The sequence below is a fragment of the Rhinatrema bivittatum genome, chromosome 2 (genome assembly GCF_901001135.1).
Source record: "Rhinatrema bivittatum chromosome 2, aRhiBiv1.1, whole genome shotgun sequence".
NCBI classification, from domain to species: Eukaryota; Metazoa; Chordata; class Amphibia; order Gymnophiona; family Rhinatrematidae; genus Rhinatrema; species Rhinatrema bivittatum.
The window spans coordinates 86,729,513-86,746,172 of NC_042616.1; the positions used below are offsets into that span (position 1 = coordinate 86,729,513).

General features: G+C 40.0%; 1 protein-coding gene across 3 annotated transcripts in view; it reads right to left on the reverse strand.

The window, feature by feature from the left end:
- Window positions 1-7,000: 7,000 nt before the first annotated feature.
- The window catches only part of ACVR2B (activin A receptor type 2B), a 476,102-nt gene continuing 466,442 nt past the window's right edge, over window positions 7,001-16,660 (reverse strand). For 2 of the 3 annotated variants that reach the window (XM_029588414.1, XM_029588416.1), the window contains one exon: window positions 7,001-8,965. In XM_029588414.1, the coding sequence (XP_029444274.1) occupies window positions 8,771-8,965 (195 nt within the window). In that variant the 3' untranslated portion in view covers window positions 7,001-8,770. The remainder of the gene's footprint in view (window positions 8,966-16,660) is intronic. The other variant, XM_029588415.1, reaches the window with a different exon arrangement.

The window sequence follows — 16,660 nt, forward strand, 5'->3', positions numbered from 1 at the left end:
AAAAAAAGGATACAAGATGGAAATTGTCCAGAGAAGTGTGACCAAAATGCTGGTCTGTATCAGAAGTCTTATGAGGAAAGGCTGATGGATCTAAATATGTATACCATGGAAGAGAGGAGATGCAGAGGAAGTATGATATAGACCTTCAGATACCTGAAAGGTATTCATGAAGTACGAACCTTCTCTGATGGAAAGGAAACTGTAGAACTAGGGAGTCACAAAATGAAACTCCTGGGTGAAAGAGGTTATTTTAGCCAAAAAACAATTTTTTAAAAAGTTGAAGAAGGATACATCTGAAGAAAAGAGGAAAAAACATAAGCATTGGCAAGTTAAATGTTAAACACTGATAAGAGAGGCTAAAAGAGAATTTATAAAGAAGCTGGCCATAGAAAACACTCATAATAAAGACTTTTAAAAATATATTTGAAGTAGGAAACCTGCAAGGGAGTCAGTTGGACTGTTAGATGATTGAGGGGTTAAAGAGGCACTTAAGGAACATAAAGCCATCATGGAAAGACTAAACGAGTTCTTTGCTTTGGTGTTTACAAATGAAGATGTTGGGGAGATACCTGTTCTAGACTCAGTTTTCAAGGATTATGATTCAGATGAACTGATCCAAATCTCAATGAACCTGGAAGTTGTAGTAGGCCAGATAGACAAACTGAAGAGTAGCAAATTGCCTGGACCAGATGGTATACACACTAGAGTTCTGAAAGAACTCAAAAATGAAAGTTCATCATTATTACAAGTAACCTATCATTAAAATCATCCAATGTATCTGAAGTCTGGGAGGTGGCCAATGTAACACCAGGGAAACTATAGACCAGTGAGCCTTAGCGCTGGTAAAAATCATAGAAATTTTTCTCAAGAGCAAAATCACAGAACATACATGGTTTAATGGGTTACAGCCAGCATGGATTTACCCAAAGTAAATCTTACCTCACAAATCTGCAACTTTTTTTTTGAAGGAATTAATAAATATGTGGATAAAGGTGAGCCAGTAAATGTAGTATGTTTGGATTTTCAGAAGAGGAAGGAGAGGCTTGTAAAAAATTAAAAAGTCATGGGATAGGAGGCAATGTTCTTTTGTGGATTGCAAACTGGTTAAAAAACAGGAAACAGAGAGTAGGATTAATTGATCAAATTTCTCAATGGAGGAAGGTAAACGGTGGAGTTCCACAGGGATTTGTACTTGGACCATTGCTTTTTAATATATTTATAAATGATCTGGAAAGGAGAATGATGAGTGAGGTGATCAAATTTGCAGATGACCCCAAATTATTCAGAATAGTTAAATCACAAGCGGATAGTGATAAAATGCAGGAGGACATGTAATTCTGGAAAATTGGACATCCAAATGGCAGATGAAATAGGCAGAGTAACTTTCACTGCAGCATGCACCCAGGGATGTGGCCATTTTATAACATATGCGCGTATATGCGCGAATGTTATAAAACAGCCTGACCGCGCATACAAGTGTGCACAATTTTAAGTGGAGGCTCACCTGTGTGTGCAAATGCCACTTCTACCGCGTGCGGGGATTTTAAAAGCTCCTCTCACAGCACCACCTGGCTGCTATTCGGCACCGCATAAAGGTCGGCACCATAGGCGACTGCCTACGTTCGCCTAATGGATGTGCCTGCCCTGGCTACATGCACAAACGAAAAGATCAAAAAAGGGGCGGTGTGTGGGCGTGATTTGGGCAGGGCATTGGCGTTCTTGGATTTTAACTTGAAATTAGTGCTTAAATCCTTATGCACAGAGGCACATGCTGGGGCTACCCTGCTGCGTAACTTTACTTCTGCTACGGATGACTTGTAATTTACAAAATAAAGATAAGTAGACAGATTAGTGGGGTTTGACAGGTCGGGGCTAACAGGGGAGAAGGTAGGTCATTAAACTGGGGGGGGGGGGGGGGGGAGGAATTTGGAAGTCCTTCCTATTCCTTCCCTGGGCGAACTGGGAAAACTGGTAATGGCGTAAGCATGCCTATCTTTTAAAACCTCCCCAGTTATGCAGTAGAAATGGCATTTGTGCACATAGATGCAAGTCCACGTAAAACTGCGCGCCCATGCATACGTGGACAGGCTATTTTATAACATATGCGCACCTTATAAAATCAGCTATATGCATGTACACGGCGACTCGAGTGCATGAGTGGGAGGAATTTTAGTAGCTATGCGTAACATCACAATTACTTGCTTCCCCAGTTTGATCCCAGTGTGGCCTTGTAAATGAGAGGACTTCCTAAACCCCCCGCAGACTAGACTAGGGTTTTTTTGTTTTTATTTTGTTACGCGACTTAACATGCTGTTCATAGTAGAATTAAAGTTACATGGCAGGGGACTCTGGCGCGTGCAGAATTCATGGTGCGGTTACGGCCCGCCCATATCACGCCACTGCCCTGCCCCTTTTGGTGAAAAAATGTTATGCGTGTACTGGTTTTTGGCATGTGTAAGGCTTTTAAAATCAACCAGATAGGCTGTGGCTCCTGGTCAGGGACTAGGGTTACAATGGTTGGACTGAGTTGGGAGGGGGAAAGGAGTCTATAATGTTGCAATAATCACACTGAGCCAAAAAGGTTTTGTATGCTTAGTGAACTATGTTGGTCCCCCTTTTTTCCTTTGAGTTTAAAAATAAAAGAGGGAAAAAGAAAGCCTCCAGTGACATCTTAAAGCAGAAACCACCATTTAATCTGTTGAAATATGATGAAAGAGGAGATTCATTTTGCTGTTTTTCAATAGACAAAAATCACCTCTTGAGTTTGCCGGAGAGCAATTCATGTCACAAATCCAGTTTATGAAAAACACCCACCACCACCATGACTGGGAAAACTAAAACCAAATAAGGAACAAACAAAATTTAAAAAAACCACCACACAACAGTTAACATTTTTGCATACCAGGAATTTTGTATAGCTGATGCTAGATACTACTTTGTTTAAGGCCAGGAACTCGGAAAGCAGCTACTGATAAGCTGGTTCCCTCTATCAGAACAAGATACTAAGGTATCATTGTAATGAAACATGCAAGAAACTTCTGGCTGGATGTCCTGGTTTTTTTTTTTTTTTTCTTTACCAATTTTGGTGACAAGGTAGCATGGCAGCTCCCATAGGGGCAGAAAGAATAATATTGCTACCACCTAACTAAACATGGATGAACCAAGAGATTCAGTCGTCTGCTTAGGGTCACAAACCTCAGTGACACCAGTAGGACTAGAACCCAGAAGTACTGGCTCCCAGTTCCATCCTTTATTTATTATGCAATATCTCTTCGCAAAACTACACTGCCATGTTCATGTAGAATTTGTGCATAAAAGAAAGCATAACCATGAAGTTCATAGTTATGTCTTCTACCTTCCTTCAGTCCAGAAATAAGGATATTCAGTATGGTTATCACATAAATGCATCCATGGCATGTTGCAAGTCTCTCTCTTCAAAACACATTGTCGCATGTCAACCACATCCATAGACAAATTGGGGTTGATTTTCAAACATACGTGTGCATCCATGTGCGCGCGGTTCCTGCCACGCGCCGATTTTATAACATGCGTGTGCCGGCACACAAATATTATAAAATCAGGTGGCCACGCGCACACGTATGCTGGATTTTTCAATCCCTGCACCATGTGTGGGCAGCGTGCGCAAGGGGGCACTGCAATCGGGCCTTCCCCAGTTCCCTACCCCCTACCTAAACTCCCTCCCCCTCTTCTCCCCACCCCCTAAATCCTACCTATCTTTTTTTTTTTTTGTTTTTGTTTTACAACTTACTTCAGTGCCGGAGCTGAAGTTGCGCGCACCGGAAGCCGGCTGGTGCCTGAGTCATCAGGACAGTGTACAATGGTGCTGTCCCGGCCCGCTCCTCAGCCTGCCCCTGTACAACTGCATTAACTTCATAGTCTCAAATCAAGATATGCTGTAGGGTTATGCTCTGTTAAAGACTGTATGCCAGGGATCATTAGTGTCTGAACAAAAATCATTGCCATGCATAATTTCCTGCAGTTTGTTTTAAAAAAAACCCCAAACAAACTGTGCAGAAGTGATGGCCCAAGGAAATGGCCAGTCGGGGGGGGGGGGGGGGGGGGCATTTGCCGCTGTGCCGGGGAAGCGTGCGCAAGTTCCTTCTGCTCCAACGGAGCAGTAAGCAACATAAGAAAAAGTAAAGGTAGGCTAAAGGGTTTAGAGGAAGGGAAGAGGGAAGGAGTATGGACGGGGTGGGGGGAGGTAGGAAATTTTTCCTCTCAGTCCGCACCTTAACTGGAGCGGACTGGGAGGGAACTGGGAGAAGCTTGTTCTGGTCGCCACGCGTAATTTTCTAAAATTAGACCCCCCCCCTGCACGCGCTGCTCGCACACGAGCGCGTGGATTATAAAATCCGGCACGCATGCGTGCGTGGTCCCCGGATTTTATAAAATGCGTGTGCGCTGGCGGGCACATGTAATAAAATCGGCGCTATTGTAACTCCATTCTGCATGGTCTTCCAGCCTCTACCATTAAACCGCTCCAGCTGCTACAAAATGCAGCGGCAAGGATTTTGACACATACCAATCGGAGAGAGCATATTTCTCCCATTCTAAAAGATCTCCACTGGCTCCCAGTAAATTTCCGGATCCTCCATAAATCTCTCACAATCATTCATAAAAATATCCACCATCAAACCCCGCTTGACCTGTCTCATCCTCTCAGACTGCACTCGACAGCCAGGCCTTTAAGGGATGCTTACAAGGGATCTTTACACGTTCCTACAATCAAATTAGTGCACCACGCAAACCTCAGAGACCGGTCTTTTTCTACCGCAGGCCCTTCCATGTGGAACGCCATGCCTCCGGACCTCAGACTGGAGACTTGTCTAACAACTTTTAAAAAGAAACTAAAGACATGGCTGTTCAGCCAAGCCTTCCCCACTACAAACTCCATTGCCTGATCTAGAATTGTACACCACATATCTCTGTAAACAAAACTCTCCAAATTTTTCATGCATAATATCCATTAAAGAGAGGTTGGCCCCTTGCCCCCTCTTCTGTATATAGTATTTATTCTATTTTATTTCATTTTATTTATATATTTATTACTCCGTTCACCCCTTCTTTATTTTCCTACTCCAAGTTAAGGCTTCCTTGTTATAATGTAACTGTATGCTCCGTATCTCTTGTTGATTGGTTAATTGTATATTCTGCTTAGTTCATTGTAAACCGAATTGATTTGATTTGTATCAAGAAAGTCGGTATATAAAAGCCTTAATAAAATAAAATAAAATAAATAAAAATATATGCGTATGCCTGTCGGGAGGTGCACGGGCACATGGACCCACACGAGTAAGTTTAAAAATCTACCCTTAAGTCTGAAGTACAACGAAGAGCAGGGAGAGAGGAATGAGAAATAAAATCGTTCCCAGTTGTTTAAAATTAATTGGAGCTCAAAGATCACGCTGTGGGAAGCAGCCTTCTCAGAGGGCAAGCCACATCAAAACCTGCGGCCTGCCTGGCAATTAACCCCTAAGCAGCAGAGGTGGGAAAGCGGGTAGCATTTTTCCCCACAGCCTCAGTAAGCCCCGATGGGGAGCTCAGATTTTACTTTTACCAGTTTGAGTTTACTAAAAGCAGCCAAGGGTAGAAGCAGGGAAGACTGTTTCTCATTCCCTTCTCCGCCTAGCTCCCTCACCTCTTCTCTCAAGCTTCCAACATACTGAGAATATGTATTTTATTTTTAAATGCAAGAGGGACCTACTATTTCTTTTAAAGAGATAACAGTAAATTAAAAAAAAAAGTCTAAAAAGTATATAAATATGGCAAGGAAACAGCTTAAGTTATCAGATGGCACGTTCAATAAATACTTTAAAGTTTCAGAAAGAAATTACTAAAAAAAAAAAAAAAAAAAAGCAACTGCTGTAAATCTTGTTTCAGCTATTATTGATAGCATTAAGAAAACAACAAGAAGTCATAAAGGTCACATTAAAATAAGAATTCGCCTTTCCTTCTCTAAATTCTGCATCAGAGTAGAAAAACAAAAAATGGGTCATCCCGTTGTGAGCGTGTCATTCCAAAATCCTTCCTTTTCAATCCCTCCTAGGCTTTCCACGGGATTCTAGGTGCTGATATTTACCAGTTGAGCAAAACAAGCAAAGGTAAGTGGTTATTATTATGTCAGGCTTCTGGCTCTTCCACTCCACATTTTTTTTGTGACTGGATGTCTACAGTTCTTTTTTTTTTTGGGTGGTGAACTCCCATAAAGTAAAAACAGCGAATGTGTGCAATTTGAATATAAGCACCATAAATAAGGAAACCCTCTTACAATGGTGCTAAGGTTTCCGAATTTTGTAGAATCCAGTGTAAATATTGAAAACTAAAAATAAATTTGGGTTTCCCAGTTGAATATCTCAGATCAGAAACAATTTTTTTGGCCCATACCACATTACCTTACTCTGGCTATGCTCATATTAAAATCTGTTTTGTTACTGGAAATTTAATTTGCATTGAAAAACAATCACATTTTTGCACTAAGAAAAATGATTTCTTGGGTGCTACATATTAGATTAACTTAAATTTAAAAATATAAATGTATATTTTTGTATACATTTGAAGGAAACTATCTGGAAATAAATACCAAAATATCCAATTCTACTACAGATATTGAAAAGAAAACAGTTTTGGAATGACATTCTCGGACCAAAATTTAATTTTTGAAAAGATATACTGTCCTTCAATAAAAAATATTTTAAGTTGTCACAGAATGGAAATAGCCATCACAAAAGTGAATAATGCCCAGGTACCCTATATAGGCAGTTATTCTACAACTGTATACAGTTATTTACAATGGTGCTTTTATTAAAAAAAAAAAAAAAAAATGGTAGCACTTCCTCAAATATTTTGGAACTCATTTTTCTTTTCAAAACTCCATCATAAAAGCCAACTTACATTAAAATATACTTACTACAAGACAACACAACTAACAAAATATATAATAAAACTCATACAAGTAGAAAAATCTGAGGTATTTCTGGTTTGAGGTGGTCTGTGGTCATGAAGGTTCTCTTTAATTTTTTTTTGTTTTTAAATTGATTTAAATCTCGGAAGCCACATGACGTGTATTTCCTCTTTTTTTTTTCTTTTTCTTTTTTTTTTTTTTACATTGCATGTTTTGCAAATTAAAAAAATATTTTTAGTGTTGAATGAGCAGCATTAGGAACATTCACTGACTAGAGCAAGTTTATGGCATAATTGAGTAATGGTATTTAGAATATGCACCAGATTAAGACAAAAGAGTATGGCCACAGGGTAAGGAGAAATTAGGACTGGCGCTACTACATCAAAGTGCCCTTTAATTGCTACCACAGATTAATCATCACTTTAAAATCAGACACTCAGTTCCTGTGCATTATATATTTCCTGGGTGCCAAGGTCATTTTAGCTCCCTGACCAGGTAAGTTCTCTCATCAATAATTTTCATGTAAAAATTAAAAATAACACTCCTGGGGGAAAAAAAAATTCACCATCAACACTAAAATCCTTCTGGTGTATTTTCTGGTATTTCCAACCATAGTGATCTTCCCTGGCACTTCAAGCCATGCATAGTTGCTTAACCTAGGCAGAGGTTTTATTCCCTGAACCGTCACTCCAGCGGAATACGCTCCTTCAGCACCAATGCATTTTTCTACTTGCATATTCCACACTGAAGAACGCACTTTGCTAGCCCTTCCTGAGATTTTCTAGAAGTGCTCAACTTGGTTATTTATTTTTTAAAACTGAAGGGAGGGGATGGGAATAAAAACCCTCTCTCCCTATCATTAGCACCCAAGCCTGAGATATCACAAGTTGCACAAAACTTTGTGTACTGCATCACCAAAATGAGGAGGGTAGGGGCATGCGCATGACCACTTTCTCCATACCCTATGGTTGCTGTCGATGCTCTGCCTCAAAAATATCCTTCCCCTTATTAACTGGTTACCTGAGAAGTAGCTCATAGCAAATGATGTTTATCCGAATGCTGCGAAGTCCAACGCCTCTCACTCTTTCCCCCCTCCCCCCATCAATCATACACTAGAACCTCCCTCCACCCCATCTAACATTCCTCCAAAAATTTCATGACTTCCAACTAATTCCTTTCCCTCAATGCATTACAGTGACACCCGTTAGATCCGTTAAAAGACACATCTGTCTTTTTTCTTTTTTTTGTGTGTGTGTGCGTGCGTGCGTGTGTGTGTGTTTTTTTGTAGCACACTAACATTTTTTTTTTTAAAAGGAGGGGGATAAAAAGGGATCAGAATCCTTTTGAGGAAGGTATATCTTTTGTAACAGTCTTTTAAGTTTCCTCCAAAAGTTTGCAGCATTTTATTTTCTACAATGGTAGGCGATTTTCTCTAAGTCACAAATGTTCTCTGTATAGTAGACAGACCACTAAAAGAGAAACCCAGAAATCTTAAACCAAAACAATTAAAAAAAATATGAGTTTTTTTGAGGTTTTCGAGGTACCTGCACCTTTTCTGCATTCATTAGTCGGCACCTGAATGCTTGCTGAGATGTCCTGTTGTTTTTTGTTTTTTTTTTTAACATTTTTCTTGTATTTTCATTTTATTTTTAATAAAGTAGAGCAATGTGCTGGTAAAATTGATCCAATCCAAAAAATAATAATAATAATAATAATAATAATAATTAAAAAAAGTCAAGATAAAATAGCAGCTGCACTCATGTGGTTTGTTTTTAACTTTTGTCTTCTTTTTTTTTTTTTTTAAATCCACTGAGTCTGGAAAGACAAGAAGAGGGAAGCCAGCGGTTCTCAGATACTTGACTCTTTGGGTGGTAAGTCCACATTGGTGACAGACGTCACGATGGAAACGAGGCAGTCCGAGGTAGTGCCATTTACTGATCTGCGGATCTGAGATATACGTTCCTCGACACAGCATGCCGAGAGTCGAGCCTCCGCGTCGTGGTCCCAGCATTCTTCGATGGTCACACAGAGTTGTGCCATTCCCTGGAAGTGAAACAGAAACAGCAATTAAGTTCCAGCATGCTCTCTCTCAGTTTTGGAAAGGAAGCAGTTTTAAAGTACTTACCAAATCTACAACTTTTGCCAACCATTGTGTTGACTACTCCATTGCTAATATGCTTCCTTCTCTCCTTCTCCACAATCTCTTCCCAACTATTTACCCAGTTCTGGTAACCCCCACTTCCCTTCTTTAGTAGCATCTCCAACATTTACCCAACCCTCCATCTCTGGTGCCACTCTGTCCCCTTCCTCATTGGCTACCTCTACAACCTGTTACTTGAACTGCTATGAAAGCAGCTCTACTGCTAACTTGTCCCTTTACCACTAGAACCTTTTACCATTTACACTCCCTATTCCTTCCCAACTTTTGAAGCACCTTCACCAGTAACATGCACTCACTGTTAGCAAATTTCTTGTTTTATATTTCAAGGGCATTAATCCCAATGCTCTATAAAGTAACTAGGAAATGATGGCAGTTAAAACCAAAATGGCCCATCTAGTCTGCCCGAGATTCATCCTCTTTTGGTAGATGTGCATATAAAATCTTCAAATGCAATCCAACACCAACTACACCCCCCCCCCCCTTGGATCTTTCACCCAATTTCTCAACACTCCTCTCACGTCTGTCCCAAGCAAGGCTAAAATCCATCACTGTGTTGGCCATCCCATGCTTTCTTGGAGCCCTGATGCAATCATACTGTTTAAGGTTGTAACTGCTACTCTGTGCAGGTTACCCCAATATGCCTCATTTCCATCCTCTCACCACCTTGAATCCTCTGTGCTTATCCCACACTTTTTTGAATTCTGTGCAAAGACTCTACCCTCTCTGAACTATATATATACAGTAAGCTTTCATAACTGCCTGGCATTTCTGGAAGATATCTACAGTACTTCAGGTGTGATAAATACCAGAAGAAGTAATAGTAACCACACCAGAGGCAGAATTCAAGTACCCTAGAGACAGATAAGGAGGATGGTGGTAAGAGAACATGATTCAGATGTACATAGACTGAGTAGAGTTCGCCATCAGATGGTAGACAAGGGAAAAGAGAGGAGACTGGATGGGCCAAGAGGTTTTTTTTTTTTTTTTTTTGGCTCAGCAGTTCCTGCTTTCTCTTTTTATATCCAGCTTAATCTGAATCAGGGCTGGGATTCTGGCACCATAAGACTTCATTCACAATTAAGTGAATTAAGTGGAAGACTGGTCAGTCTTCCACTTAATTCATCGATTTATTCTCTTTCAGGTCACAAGACTACGTTACATCACTATGTTCATCCTCTGTCCCAGGCCCCCCCCCCCCTTCTAAAGGGTCTCTCCCCGCCCTCTTTCTACGCAATACACCTTCCCTCCTTTTATAACTTGAAAACTCTTTTAGGCATTTCCCGGGTCTAATGCCTATAACAAATTTCAGCACAGAGTGATTTATTCAAGTTCGTGTACTCACACTCCCTATATTCCATAGTCTTTCACGTTGTCCTTTCCCTTGTTCCCCTTTTTAAGCTACTTTGCTCAATTGTTTTTTGCAATCTGTACTATTACACCGAGTTCAAATGTTCCCTGTAACTATGCTACGTTCAATTTGTACTTTGTTCTATTGTTCTATATAAAGCCCCCCCCCCCCATTTTTTTTTTGGGCGTTTCACTGTTTTATGTAAACCGGAGTGATTTGTATTTCATACAAAAACCTCGGTACATAAAAATTAAAAATAAATAAATAAATAAAATAAAATTACTTGGATAATTGTTCTTAAATTAAATAGATCTTCCCACTGTTCCTAATGTGGTAATTGCAGCAAAGCTCTTGAGGCCAAGAGCCATAAGTGCTCCTTACAGAATCCTGTACACTGGGCTCAAATCTGGCTAACAGATGTCCCCCTCAAAAATGACCAGGCCCCACCCCACCCCGGAGCTGTGAATGCTGCCTCCACAGCGTCCCCAACCTCAGCTGACAGAATGCGGAAGATCCAACTTGAGGATGTTTTGCACTGCCTCAGTCACCAAACCAGCTATAAGAGGTCCTTTATAATTCCACTAGAATTTGCATGTTGGAGTAACTGGAAACAAAAGTCAAATGTTTTCTCTTATAGCCAGGCAGATCAAGGGAAGATCAAAAAACTAATTCCCTTATATTCTTGCCTTGGGAGAGTGCAATCTAGGAGGGTCACACAAAACAGAGTGACCCCCTCAATATATGCCAATGAGACTTAAATCTGAGGGGAAGCTGTGGTACATCTCCACACAAGTCTTGATCTGTCTGAAAACCTGCAAATATCTGATAATATTTTGACATCTGCAGGTCAAAGAATAAAATTACGAAAAGGGTAACACTTTTAAATCCATTTTTCTGGTCTACTTTATAACTTGTCCACGAAATTTATGTTATGTAGGCAAAACCAAATACATGCTCCGAAATCAATTAACTGAGCATATAAGGAAGTTAGAAGCTCCCTTAAAAGTGAACTTTAAAAGCTGAGTGGATTTAAAAAGTCGCCTGGATACGTGCATAAATGCCGCTGCGTGAATATCTCGGAACTTCTCAAAAAGGGGTGGGGCATGGTGGTACATGGGCATTTTGGGACTTTCACCAGAAATTTGCACATAAATACTTCCGCGATTTGGCGTGCGCAGACACCCCCTGCATATAACTATTTCTGCTGTGTGTGGTGCATAAATCCTCCAAAAAATAATGAGCCATTTTGAAGGGCTACCTGGAGAGGTATACACACTATCAAACAAGGAGTTGGAGAACCCATCTGTTAACTGGGCGACCTCGTAAAACTGGCAAATACGTCAGTGCACAACCTTTTAAAAATGCCCCCACTTACGCATTAGAAGAGGGATTTGTGAACACAGGTGCACGCACATGTGCCCACTTAAAATTCAGCACATGTGTGCGTGGCCAGGCTATTTTATAACATGCACACATATACATGTGCATGTTATAAAATAGCTGAGTCCCTGAGTATGGGCCGAATATGCGCACACATGCGCCTGCATGCCAATTTAAAAGTTACTGTCCCCGTTTCTCATTTTTTACAATATGATCAATCATTTATGGATATAGGATGATAACTTTCAAACCAGGACGGAATTCTCTTTGGTACGTGTGTATCGGCGCGCCTAGATACGTGGTCATTTTATATTTTGAGTGCATGTTATAAAATAGCCTGACTGCATGCAAGTATTAAAATTAAAAAAATCAGGCAAGGTAAGTTACTTTTAGGGGGTGGGGAGGATAGAGGAAGGGGAAGGAATGTTAGGCAGGGGGGTTAGGGAAGTTCCCTCCCAGACCGCTTCTTAAATAGAGCAGACTGGGAGGGAACTGGTGAAGCCCGGATTGCGCTGCCACGTGAAAATTGCAAAAGTTCACCACACCCCCCCCCCCCTTGCGCACATGGATTATAAAATCTGGTGCATACGTGCGCAGGCCACCTTTGTTACATGTGCGCGCAGCGCACACTTTATAAAATTGATGCGTCCTTGCGCGCGCATATTATAAAATCTACCACTTTATGAGAAAGGAGCTGCTGCACATTTAAGAACCAGTACTGGTATCTCAGCAAGGTGCTAAGAGCAGAGCCTAGATTTTGGCCTAGAATTGAGCATCAAGCAGTGGTGATTTTTCCAAGGCACACTTGATTAGGTGTGAAGGCACACCAATGTGCCATGGCACACTGGTTGGGACACACTGTTCTAAGGGACTCAATATGGAGATCAATTGGGGATTTTTTTTATTTTTTTATTTTTTTAAGAAAGAGAAATTTAAATGGACATACACTTTAAATGGATGTATACATTTTGTCATAGGATTTCTTAAATCCCATGCATACACCGCCTTTAAGATGGCTACTTTCGAACATTAAATGCCGTTACGTCATTGCTAATGTAGGTGCTTTATTTACAATGAGTTTGTCTGGTAAAACTGTTTATGAAGTTTGTTTTAACCCTGCTGTGTTCTTTATGCAGAAAGTTTTGTTATAAAGTAGTTTGTGGCATGGATATAGTTTATGAAGAGCCTCTTATGCAGTGTTATGAGCACTACCAAACATGATATTCATGACAGACATGGCTTGACTTAAATAAAGTATTTTTATTTGCGAACTTGAAAATATAAAAGACAGTTTTTCTAAAAGTGAATCATAATTAAGGGTGCAATACAGACCTATAATTATGTATGACCCACAATGAAATTAAGATCTAAAGTCATTATGACCTATGCATGGGTAATATAATGGTCCTATAAGAATCTTTTCTTGATTATATAACTGTCATTTTACTGCTTTTTCGAAGACATCAGGTTGTATAAAAGAAGAATAAAGGTATGAAATGCTATTTTATTAATCATCAACTTTAATCACCAACATTTCCTTAGGAATTAAAGAAAAATCTGTAGGAATAATTAAGAGTTTTTGACTGACAACTGAACTAAAGTTGTTTTACTAGTTCAGTATTTGCTCTACAGTTGAGCTGTCTCCTTAACATTTATCCAAAAAAGATGTGGGTTTTTTTTTTCTTTTTTTAACTGTAGAGCATTACTCTTTCTCAGGTGAGTCCCACTGAAATCCTGGGGCTATCGTGCTTCATTCTATTTTTACCTCCATGCATTTAGAATAGGATTGAACTTCTCTCTGCATCTTTACTCTTTAGATAAAATCTCCCTTTCCATAATGCAGAGGAAGCAGAGTTGATTACTTGTAATTGTTCTCTGTGGTCAGTAGAATAAGTCGGTCTTACATGTGGGTGGTATTGTCCAATGGCATAAATGATGGAATGCTCCCTACCTGTATTAGAAAAGACTAGAAAGCCTTTTGTATATGTTCAGTTGTACTGCATTGTAGCGTGCAGCACAAGGCTCCCTCAGTTTTATAGCTAAAGATAAAATAAATGTTAAACTACAAAGGGAGTTGAGAAGGTATGACTGACCTACATTCTCTGCTGTCTCCATGGACAAGCTGGATGAAGTCAGTTCCACAGTTGGGGGTCTCCCCAAGTTAAGGGTTGTCTTAAAGTTCCCCTTTCCACTTTCTCCTTGAGACAATCCACAAAAATAGGCATTTGGCAGGAAGGAGTTTAATAAAAAATTGAGTCAGTTTTTATCCTGACAATTGTCGGTGTCTAAATAGTAGTGGAAGATAAATGTCTACACAGAGTTCCAAGTAGCAGCTTTACATATGTCTTCAAGAGATGCAGAGGTAAAGTGAGCTGTGGAAGATACCATTGGCTTGATTTGAGCTTTTATGTGGCCTTGTGAGAACAGGCCTGCTTTGCCATGGAAAATAGATATATACTCAAATAAAATTTGCACTGTACGTTTTATGACAGCTAATCCAGATCTCTTAGGGTCATAAGAGATGAAGAGTTGAGTGGTAACTTTCATGTAAGAAAAGTAAACAAAAAGAAGAGAAAAGAAACCAATCTGGTTCTCAAATGAGGTGGCTAAAAAGATAAAAGCAAAAAGAACAGCATTCAAGAAGTACAAAGGTTCCCAAAAGAGAGGAACACTCAGGGAAGAATATTTGGTGAAGCTGAAGAAGACATGGAAAAAATCAGGAAAGCAAAAGGTCAAAAGAGAAAAGGATCACCAAAGAGATCAAGCAAGGTGACAAAACATATCAGAAAAAGGAGGAAGGCTAGAAATGGCATTGTAAAATTGAAAGGAGATGAGGAGAAATGTGTGGAGAAAGATGAGGTAAAAACAGAAAAAATTAAATACATGAGTTCAGGGTTCACCAAAGAAGATTCTGGAGAAGAACCAATGATGGATGACAATAGCATGAATGGAAGTCGAGTAGATGCAACCTCATTTACAGAAGAGAATATATGGGAAGAACTAGGAAAATTGAAAGTGGACAAGGCCATCGAGCTGGATGATGAACATCACAGGAGACTAAGAGAACTTAAAGATGTGCTGGTGGTGCAATTGAAAGACCTGTTCAATAGATCCCTGGAAATGAGAGTGGTGGCACAAGATTGGAGAAGAACAGTAGTGGTCCCGCTTTATAAAGGTGGCAGGAGAGAAGGGACTGGAAACTACAGGCTGGTTAGCCTTACCTCAGTGGTGGGAAAATTAATGGAGACTACTGAAGGAAAGGATAGTGAACTATCTACAATCTAGCGAGTTGCTGGATCCACGGCAACAATTTCACCAGAGGAAAGTCCTGTCAAATGAATCTTATTGATTTTTCTGATTGGATGATTAAAGAATTAGGACCAAGAAAGAGTGTGCAAAATGATCTACTTGGAATTTAGCAAAGCATTTGATACAGTCCCTCATAAGAGGCCCATGAATAAAATGAGAAGCCTAAGAATGGATTACAAATTGGCTGACTGACTAGAGAGTGTAATGATAAATTAAATTTACTCTGAAGAGAGAACAATGTTAAGTAAAGTGCCTCAAGAATCAGTTTTGGGACCAATTCTGTTCACTATCTTTGTGAGTGACAATGCAGAGGAGATAGAAGAAAAAATGTGTTTATCTGCGAATGACACTAACCCCTGCAACAGAAGGAGAAGAGAGAATGAAAAGTGATTTAAGGAATCTTGAAGAGTGGCCAACAGTTTGGCAGCTGGGAATCAATGCCAAGAAGTGCAGAATCATGCATTTAGGGTGCAGTAATCCAAAAGAAATGTATGAGTGGGGGGTTTGTCTGTAAAAGACTAATGTGAACAGACTGGTAGAGGGACCTTGGGGTGATAGTGTCTGGACTTCTTAAAGCAATGAAATATTTTGACAAGGCAGTCGCAAAAGACCAAAGAATGCTAAGCTACATAGAAAGAGGAATAACTAGCAGGAAAAAGGATGTGATAATGCCCTTGTACAGGTCCTTTAGTGAAGCCTCACTTGGAGTAATGTGTTCAGTTCTAGAGACCTTATCTAAAAAAGGTGACCAAAATGATATGGAATCTGCATGAGACTGAAGAACCTGAACATATATACCCTGGAGGAGTGGAGGTGCAGAAGAGTTATGATACAGACCTTCAAATAACCGAAAGATAATGATTAATGATGTACAAACATCTAATCTTTTCTGCTGGAAAGGAAACTGCAGAAACTAGTAGTCATGATATGAAACTACAGGGGAATGTCTCAGAACCAACATCAGGAAATATTTCTTCACAAAGAGGGTGGTGGATGCATGGAATGTCCTTCCAGAAGTGGTGGTGAAGAATTGAAAAGGGAATGAGATAAACACTATGGATCCCTATAGCTAGAGGATGCAAATGAAAAATGGGGTAACCTATGTTAATTTTAGGTGTAACACTTCTGCATGGGGGTAACCACAGAGTGGCAGAAACTATCAAAAGCAACTTGTTGGGCAGAACGGACATTTTCATCTTTATCTGACATCATTTCCTATGTTACAATATTTCCTAAAATCTATGTATATAAAACAAAGGATTGCCTCTATTACCAATAAAAATTATTTTGGAAAAAAAAAAGCAAAAAAACCGAAGGATCGCTTTTATAATCCAAAAATGATGAGGCAGGTGGCATCTTTGCTACACCAGACTCACATGCCTCTTCTCATTTTTGCTACACCAAACTAACATGGCTAACCCTCTTTATAATCAAAAGTATGTAATAGACTGAAGAAGAAGAAGAGGCCCGGTAGCAGGGCCACCGCAGAGCCCATCCTGCGGCGACCCGCGAAGAGGAGGCCCAGAGGTGAGAGAGAGGC